This window comes from Cibotium barometz, chromosome 24 (assembly GCF_041138505.1).
Source record: "Cibotium barometz isolate CiBa-2024 chromosome 24, ASM4113850v1, whole genome shotgun sequence".
NCBI lineage: Eukaryota > Viridiplantae > Streptophyta > Polypodiopsida > Cyatheales > Cibotiaceae > Cibotium > Cibotium barometz.
The window spans coordinates 39,475,332-39,485,274 of NC_141069.1; the positions used below are offsets into that span (position 1 = coordinate 39,475,332).

Below are 9,943 nucleotides of genomic sequence, written 5' to 3' on the forward strand. Positions count from 1 at the left end.
ATAGATTTACATCGTCTCGTAGGGATAGACTCTATGGTTGATTATGTTGCTTTGGATGATTTTGAAGCCCTGTATGTTAATGCTAGATCTATGCAAAGCTCTTCATTAGATGATGAAAGTGGTAAAGTATTGGTGGGTGGTTTTTGAGGCTTTGTTTTAAAGCATTATATGCCAAACAAGAGAACTCTAGTAGCCTTGATGAAACAATACATGTTGATGCTCGGATAGTTGTGAGAAATGTTGGTGGAGGAGGAGATACATTTTAAAGCTAGAGATAGTGGTGACGTTGCATTCTTTGAAAATTCAAAGAAAGAAAAGGGATGAGCTCTGGTAACCCCAATGGTTTTGAGAAGAAGACAAAATCAAAGGCAAAGTGGTTCTACTACAATAAGCCTATTCAGAAGAACAACAATTTATAGCCTTTGAAGAAAGGAGTCCGAGAACAGTGTTGAAAGCAAAATTGGAGCTATTTATGGCAATCAAAGAGACATGTGCAAAGGCAAAACATTCGTTAACACTATGAATCATCAACAGTGAAGCATCTCAACATATGCCCAATCAAAAGGGTTAGTATATAGCTTCCTCCACCATGTAGGGAAGTCCATCCTACTGTAGCAGTTGTGAACAATGCCAAATGTCTAGGAACATGTACTATTTCTTTTCTTTCTAGCAAGGGGACTAAGACATTATCTGATGTTCTTTATTTTCTAGACATCAAGAGGAATCTATTGCATGTTGCAGCCATGGCTGACCGTGACTTGAAGGTTCTCTTCCATAAGACTGGGTTAGTCATCATAGATGCTACAATGTCATCGAGGGAGAGGAATTCGATGCAACAACTTATATGAGTTGTCTGCTTTTACAACTTATATGAGTTGTCCGCTTTTACAACCCAATGTTGGGACAAGTAAGCTATGGCATGAAATATAAGAGAGTCTCTGCTCACATAGTTAATATGTCCTTGATGGGGCTGAGATAATGAAAGTAGAGGAGCCAACCAATTTGGAGGAAGAATTACTAGATTTGAATTAGAAGGGGGCCATGTAGTTAGAGCAGTTAGAGTATGACTCATCAATTATGAGAAACCAAACTTAAGATCTTATGGATTATCCTACAAAACAGAAGGTTATTGGCACCAAGTGGGTTTGGAAAGCTAAGTACAAGTCTAAATGTACATTAGATAAGGCTCATAGAAGTAAAGGGTTTTACACAAGTGTTAAACTATCAGAAGAAGACATTCGTCCCCCACACTGCTATTCGTACAATGCTATCCTTGTGTGCTCATGGTAAGTGGCTGAAAATGAAAATGGATGTGAACTCAGCATTTCTAAATGGTCATGTCAAGGAGGAGGTTTATGTGCCGCACAGCCACCTAGGTTTGAGATATCGAGTTCAAAAAACCAAGTGTACAGACTCCAAAAGGTATTGTACATGGGCTCAAACATGCCCCTCGGGCATGCTACTAGCAAATAGATAGATGATTTCATTGTAACTATTGGTCTTTCTAGAAGCTCATCAGATGAAAATTTGTATATTTTTTTTAAGCAAGGTAGGTACAAATCATTGTACTATATGTGGACAACCTCATGAGATGATGGGAAACCATGAAGAGAAGATCTAGCAGACACAAGAAATGTTGAGCTCAAAGAGTTCATTGTGTTCAAACGCTCTTGTAAGCAAGACATCCTCCCTCTAGAGTCTGTCTAGTACATGGGTGGGTGGATAGCCATCAATTTATAACCAAAGTTTGCAAGAGTAATATTGTTTACTCTCCACTTTTTTCTATGATTCAATACTTTAAATTGTGAAGATTTTGCTTCCGCTATTGTGTTTTCTTACACCTGGATGCTACTCATGGTTAATGAAGATTCAGCTTATGATTAATGAGTTTGAAACTTGATGGGTTGATATATTTAGTTCATATTTGTTGGCTCATATGTTGATGTGAAGATGTTCCGTCTCTTACAAAATCACTTGTAAATTAGAGGTAATAAAAAATCTAGAGAAGTTAAGTATATGCCATATGTAATTTGTGATGCTTGCTTGATTGAGTACACATTTGTTTGATAAAAATAAAGAATATTTTGATCTTTTGTTTTTATTTTTTCAAACACAACGCTACTTCCACCATATAATAAGTGGTATTTGCCAATGTCATGACTAGATGGATATAAATACCATATGAAAATAAACTGTATGCTTAACAAGATTATACAAAAGGTTATTAATTAAAAGATTTGCATTCAAATATATGGTTTTGAGGCCAAATTTCAAAAAAAAAAACTTAAAGCGAAGGATTTAAATCGGTTAAGAGACTTAGAATTTTGTGATTGTATGATAATTTTTTCATATAGACTACTATCAAAATCAAGAAATATGAAAAACTTGACTAGGGGGACCTAGAAGTTCCTCTCTCCTCAAGCTCACTCAAACGTTTAGGGGGTTTACTCTGTAAAAACCTATATATCTCATGCATACAAAGGGCTTATCTCTCCTCCTATTAAAACTCATGTGATATACTTATATATTTTGTGAATAAATCCCCAAAAACTCACACACAAGGTTGGCTATTTGACATTAGCTATTCAAAACAAGCTATGGTGATCATACTCATGTTGATGAAAGGATATAATGGTGGGCATTGGTTTCCTTGGTTTCTCTGGGGTTCACTATATGTAAACTCTCTATATCACGTGCGTATGAGTGACCCATATCTTGGTTTTAACTATTTGCAAAAGCTTTTGTCCCTGAAGTGTTTTTCTTTTCAAGCTATTAGTCATCCTAAGTATATTGTTTAGGCCATAGACATATGGTAATGTGGTTGTGGGCCGTCGATGCAATGCTTTTTTGAGAGCTTTCTTTCATAGGCTATGTTTCAAATTTTGTACAATGAAGAAGTGCATTAAGTAAGAGAGAATCTCATAAACAGAGAGAACTCTCATGTTACCTTGCTTTTTGGATTAGCTTAATTATTGTTTGTGTCTTAGAGCTATTACAAATCATCTCATGAACAATTGCATTAAATTAAGAGAGAACTCATAAACAGAGAGAACTCTCGTGTTACCTTTTTTTTTGGATTAGCTTAATTATTGTTTGTGCATTAGAGCTATTACAAATCATCTCCCTGTAAAACAATGTATTACAGTGCAATTGTACATTGGATCTTCAATTGAATTAATTCAATGTGACTTAAATTGTGGCTCGTGATGGTTCAAGAGGGAGCTCCAATGAGACAGAGATATTATCAAAGCTTTTAAGATTGTGTCTTTGTTTTTTTTTATAAAAAAACTAGCTCTACCAGTGGACTTATGAGATGAAATTGAGAGACCGCGAATTATTAATTAAAACAAACCTTTGTAAGCCATGACAAAAATGATAATTTTAAGCATCATCTTTGAGTGGAGACTAAAATCACACAATAAAATATTTTATTCATAAAAACAAGGCAATGTGCATATTTTATTCATAAAAACAAGGCAATGTGCAGAGAGTTCTCTTTAAAGAGATCCAACCCTGTGGCTAAGTGTAGTTGGAACCCTAGGCCCATTCACCATGCAGGTCAAACTGAATTAGTTTTTCATTTTTTTAAATTTTGATAGTTTTTTTTTTAAATTTGATAGTAGCCTAGTATGAATGTTCCTTGCAATTCCCTATGTTGCATTTCCTTAGCCACATTTAAACCATTGGTTTGAGGTATTAAATCCTTAACCACATTTAAACTATTGGTTTTAAGTATTAAATTTGTTGGATGTGGTATATGTTCCTTTTTTTTGGGGGGGAAAATATTTATAATATTAAAGCTGAAAGCCAAGATATACTGGAAAGGCTTCCCCCAAAAGGATATACCACTGAACCCATGATGATAGTTTGTTTGGAAGATGGGATTTGCTTTGCAAACTGCTTAATTGTAAGAAATATTGAGTTGGATTAGGCTTGGGGTATAAGTTCTTTTTGTTGAACTCTTGTAAGACAAATCAGTTCAGAATGTAGTATATGTTCTAAAGTAAAACTCTAAACTAATAATGATCTTTTGTATAATCTTTTACTAAGTTTAGTATCTATTTCCTATATAATACCTATAGCTACTTGGTCCTAACTTTCTTCATGGATATTCGACACTCCCAGGCATTACCACTGCAGTAAAGTTTTTGGCACCAAAGAGTACTCTCTTTCGACACTCAGCCATTACCATGTGGTAAAGTTTTTTGCACCAAAGAGAGTATCCATGTGACAAGAAGAAAGACCAATCATAAGCAGTCAGAAGACTTGAATTCTGTCTAAATACCATATGTACACAGAGATTCAAGAGGAGTGGCAAAAATCATCCAACTTTTTAAAGAGTCCATTTTTACAGACAGTCCATTGCGTGCTTGTACACACGTGTTTTCTAAAACAATCAATCAATCAATATACAAGAAAAGAATGAATACTACCACATTAGCACAACAGTGACAGCTTGTTTTCCTTTTTTTTGGCTTGGCAGAAAATTTGAAAGCATACTACTCACACAATGGATGCCATTGCTTGCACAAGGGGAGATTTGAACCCTTCACCTAGGGACTCTCAAACTCCTTCCTTACCACTGCACTATCACCCGATTGACAGAATCCTTCTCAACTAAAAGGTAGAAAACTCAAGTGCCTCACAAAATTCTTGTATGTATAAGTCCTCCCAATAGAAGGCATCGAATTTTTGCAAGCCTTGAGAGCTTGTTATGAAAAGAATTGGGCAAAGAGAATAAACACAAAGGAGTGATACTTCAGGTATCAGAGAACTACTTAATGAAAGTAAATCCCAAGAAGAATCTGGTCTGGAACTCTTTCTAACAATTCATTCAAACATAAGAAGTATTGAAATTCAAAATGCCTTTAAATAGAGGTATTCGGCAGGCACAAAAAGAAGTTTAGGCAAGAGTCGATGCAAACTTACCCCCGACATATGACATCACTCATGCTTCTAATGTTTTTACAGGTTGGCAGCATTGCAAACATTTTCTCACAAGCACAGTATCCAAGACAGGTTTGATATAACAAGCTTTTCAATTTAAAAAAATGCACAGTATCTAAAAACCAAAGAAATTGCTTGTCTGGAACATGCCAAACATTGTGCCAAACAGTTGGGCACTTCAAGTACGTAAAATCAGTTCAGTTTTTGGAGTCAAGCTGCTATAGTTGCACAGCAGATACAGGTACCGACAGGCCTGATTTCTGCGGTCTGCCACTCAGTACCACTAGAAGCATGTGGATCGTACAGAAATGTGTCACAAGGTGCTTCAGTCTTTGTGGGAAAGAGCAGCAACTTGCCACTAAGATTTGCAAGGCAGAAACCCACACTCAAGCTTCCTGCAAGTGGCAACGCCACTTTTTTCCATGAATTCTCTGCAGCATTGTAGACTGCAAGCTTCCTGTCATTTTTCCATTCAATGCAGAACAGTTCCTGGTCCACGATTGCATGGGTTAGTACCATCATACAGCCATTTTTGGCTTCCTCCCACTGCCCCGTTGCAGGATCAAACACATCTACACACCGTGAGTGGCCAATAGTAAAGCTTGACCGGCCAGCCATAATGTACAATTTTCCTTCAAGGCCGCAACCAATGCAACCCCACCTTGCCCGCTTCAAGCTCGGCAAGTTTGTCCACACATCTTTCTGTGGATCATACACCTCTACACTAGGAAGGTTTTTACCCCCTGTGCCATGTCCTCCAACGACATAAACAAAGCCGCCTAACACAGCACAGGCAAATTCGTACCTTGGCGTGTGCATGCTTGCAATTTTCCTCCATCTAAACCCAATCATAAAAAAACAAAATAGCACATGCATCAGTTCTTCCAATTGCAGTTTAATCAACTGCAAGGGCGGTGGGAAGAGAGAGAGAGAGAGAGAGAGAGAGAGAACCTGTTTAACGCAGAATCATAGACTAGTACATCTGCCACAGCTGAGAGCTTCGGGTCCTCCAGAGCACCACCAATGACCAAGAGTTTCCCATCAATCACGGCAAAACCGGAGCCACATTTCAGTGGCCCTGGCATGGGAGGGAGATCCTTCCACTCATTTTGAACTGAACGGAACACCTGCCAGCGCATTCTACGATTATCATTTGAAACTGTCAGAGCATAAAGCCACTCTTCCAACATGCCCAAGTCCTTTCGAATCATGTGAAACTCCTTGCTTTGGAGTAATGCCTCCCACGACTTGGCTACACAGCTCATGGCAGGCAAATCCAACCTTGGGACCAAGGCCAGGCATGACTTGGCAACATCATCAGGCAACCCCGGTATCAGCGAGCCCGCATGTTCATCATGTGAAATCAAAGAGCCTTTGTCAGTACTGTATGGGTGCCCGGCAATGTATTTTTCACTTAGCCTTATAGCTTCATACCCCTTAACCAGGTAATTCCCCCTACCATTGCTCACCTCCGATCCCATAAAACTCTCCATCTTACTTTTCAACGCACTGGTAGCAGACATGTTAAACAACCCTTGGTAGCTAGTTTGAAAGCAGAATCCGCCTGCTGACCATGTATTAACCTCATGAAGAGAGCATTCTGCCATCTTTTTAAGTCTCTCTCTACCTACTTAGTTGCTATAGCTCCCCCCACCCCCCAAAACCTAGTGTTCTGAAATGTTAGAAACACGGCAGGCAGCCATACTAAACTTGGAAATACTAAAAACACGGCAAGCGGCCGTACCAGAAATGGTAGGAGTGCTCACTGTCGTGATCAGCTATCTTTGATAAAAACACATCATGGTATTTGTACCTAAACAAAATGCTTGCTTTTATGGTGTTCTCTTTTGTGACCCGTCCCAATAGATAGTGTATTCCAACAGCAGCCATATGCTGCTTGATAGGTGTCTTAGAATCAGATATTCTGTGAGCAGGACTGCAAGAAAAATTAGCGATGTGACCAAAGTCAAACATAATATTTCCGTCAACTGTCTGCAATTGGAGATCTGCTACAACCCACATAGTTAGAGTAAGTACCTTGATAACATTCTCAAGAACTTTCCAATGGTTTATTACTTAAGTATCCTTCCAACACCCAATTTGCACCTCAAGCCTCCCTGTAGCATGGAAAGCACATACATACAAACATTCACCTTCTCGTGTCTCCCAATGGAAAACATGTATACATACATGTGCACACACACACACACACACACACACACATGAATAATTGTGTGCACACGTGCACACATACATAATTGCATGCACATGCACACATACATAATCACTCACACACACACACATAAAGTGCACACGCATACACACAAAGTGCACACGCATGCACACACTCGCCTTCACATAAACACACATACACCCACACCCACACACATACATACATATATTGAGTGCACACGCACACACACACACTCATCTTCACACAAACACACAAACACCCACACACATACAGAGTTACATGCATGACAAACACAAGTGCACACACGCACAGACAAAAAAGCACCTTACTTGATCCAAACAACACTTCCAAGATCAAACAAATACTACCCTTTAAAAAAAGATACGTTCGTCCTTAGCCCAAATATTAGGTGTACCTTTTCAAAAGCTCCCTCCCTCCTCCTTCCCTCCCTCTGTCTCACACCCCTTCTCTCTCTCTCTCTCTCTGTGGAAATTCCAATATGTTTTCTGATATGGATTAAGCCCTCCCTCTTGGGTTATGCAGTATGTGGATCAGTCTACTGGAGCTCCGTCATCCTTGGGACGCCATTCTCAGACAGTGCCTAGGGGGTCACAGCCAGCGGGATGCATCTCACACCTCCATTATATATTTATTTAGCCTGCAGCAGAGGAGGCCACTCAGGTCCCACATGGAAAGAGGGATCACCCATGCCATCGACATACTAGGACACGAGATCCTCTGGCCCACGCACCCAGGGAGTCGAGAGAACCCGATCCCTTCTGAAAGCCTGACATCCCCGCCCTCAGAGATCTGGACCTTTCACCCATCAATAGTTGCAGATCCAGATCCAGGACATACTCCGGAGACATGGACCACATGTGGACTTCATCACAACTCTGCGCTCTCTCATGGAGGAGGATGGTCCTATTATTGAATGAGTACACCATACGGCTAGTTGGGCTGATCACATTGTACATGCAACACTCACGTGGTGCTTGGGTCCCGTTCTTCGGGAATCTAGCTTCTTTTTCTTTTGTGTTTTGCTGCCATACAATTCAATTATCCAGAGATCACATGTATTACTTTTGGTCTCATAGTCCCTTTCATAAACATTAAAAATCTCTCTCTCTCTCTCTCTCTCTCTCTCTCTCTCTCTCTCTCTCAACACTGGAAAGGAAAGCTACATGAGAACTCCTAACAGCCACCCACCCACTCAAAACTGTATCACAACTCTTTGTCCACTCAACACTCTGAAATCCTCAAACTCATCATGGTCACAAACAAACACCCGTGTCCCTCTGGGATGCTTCTTTGAGCCCTCAAATTTCACCTCTGGTACTTCTTCACTGCAATCTGGTTTCGGGTGTTCCCCAAAGCCCACAACTCCTTTGATGAACACTAGGTCCACGCACACCATGGCTCTTGCAAAAGCTTAATTACCACCTTGGGGTCATGAACACTAGGTCCACGGACACCATGCGTTCTTCCAAAAGCTTAACTAACACCATGGGCTCTTCCAAAAGCTTAATTAACATATTGGTACTACCTTACTCAACCACACTCTCTCCTAAAGTAAACTTTAAGCAAATCCAAAGGCACAGCCTCACATTCACGAAAGCACTTGTTGCTGCGGCTTGGATGGCTTGATGTGATGAGAAAAGGGTTTTTCTGTCAAAATCTTTCAAATGAAAAAGTGGCATATGGGCATCAAAACCCCGCAGAAAATTGGCTACAGCTACACGACAAAATTCCCTTTCACAACAGTTTCTTGCACTTCTTAAGACCCAAAAAAAAAAACATGCCTTAGAATGGGCGGTAATGCATGGTAAGTACTACATAATCACACGTTAAACATCATTAAAAAGAAAATGGGCTGACTTATCTGTCAGATCTTGACCTACTGCAAGAAAAATTACAAGAGAAAGCCTGATAAGGCCACATTCGCACTTACCGGCTAGGAAATGGAGCGGCGGGCGAGCGAGCGGGCACCCAGAAGTTATGGACAGAGCAGCCTTACGGGTTAACGTTGACGAGGGCAAGGAGGGGCCAGAAGGAGAGAAGGCCTGAACCCATTGTAGAAGACGGGGTAGCAGAGAGCTACAAAAAAACTTTTGTGAGGAAATGGAAAGGAGGGAAAGATCGAGAAGAAACAGAGAGCTAGAATGCAGATAGCATAAGAAGAAACAGACGAGAGAGCATGAGAAGAAAAGGTGAAGGAGAAGATGGAGAAGCAAGGGGAAAGGCAAGCAAAAACGCAGAAGAAAAGAGTACGCAAAGGGGAGGCGAAGAGGAGGGAGGCAAAGAATATATATAGTTTTTGCGTGGACCGTTGATCAAGTATTTGGATTATTCTTTACGAGTTAATATAATCTAATGATAATCATGATGATTCCATGCATGGAAGCGGCGGGGGATGAGTTTCGAACGCGGGCGGATAAGAGCCAACGACGTGCTGCGTGTGCGCCCATTCTCTCTCTAGACTTTTCCGCCGCTTTCGCTCGCCTTTTCTCTCTCTAGACTCTGCCGCTCTCTCTCGATGCATGCGTGCGAGCCTCTTTTTTCAGAACTCATTTTGAGACTGCAACAGAGAAATGCTTTTGTCATTAACTTCGTCGTGTTCAGTCTCAGAAACAATTTCACTATTTCCTTAAGGTATTATCCCGGAAGATCGATAAATTGGACACGACAACGACCAAGGAGTCCAGGTACTGTGTGCCATCAAGCGCACTCACTAAAAACTCTGTATACCCAGCGGATTTCCGGATAGGAATTGCCGCACCCACTAAAAACTCTCTATACTCG

General features: G+C 40.4%; 1 protein-coding gene across 3 annotated transcripts; it reads right to left on the minus strand.

The window, feature by feature from the left end:
- Nucleotides 1-5,020: 5,020 nt before the first annotated feature.
- On the minus strand, nt 5,021-9,471 carry LOC147625279 (F-box/kelch-repeat protein At1g67480-like). Of its 3 annotated transcripts, none has more exons than XM_086818596.1 (4): nt 9,093-9,435; nt 6,985-7,064; nt 5,899-6,871; nt 5,021-5,785 (listed from the first exon to the last, which is right to left on the minus strand). In XM_086818596.1, exons 3-4 carry the CDS (start codon nt 6,552-6,554, stop codon nt 5,158-5,160), a joined length of 1,284 nt encoding a protein of 427 aa, XP_086674722.1. In that variant the 5' UTR covers nt 6,555-6,871; nt 6,985-7,064; nt 9,093-9,435; the 3' UTR covers nt 5,021-5,157. The 3 variants fall into 3 exon arrangements, with proteins under 3 accessions (XP_086674722.1, XP_086674721.1, XP_086674723.1); XM_086818595.1 differs by having other exon boundaries at nt 5,899-6,883; XM_086818597.1 differs by lacking the exon at nt 6,985-7,064 and having other exon boundaries at nt 5,899-6,953; nt 9,093-9,471.
- Between the last annotated feature and the right edge of the window lie 472 nt (nt 9,472-9,943).

Coding starts and splice junctions, on each gene's coding strand:
- LOC147625279 (XM_086818597.1), bottom strand. CDS start 6,554: ATGGCAGAATGCTCTCTTCATGAGGTTAATACATGGTCAGCAGGCGGA. Junction 5,786..5,898: donor TATGATTCTGCGTTAAACAG/GTTCTCTCTCTC, acceptor GATTGGGTTTAG/ATGGAGGAAAATTGCAAGCA.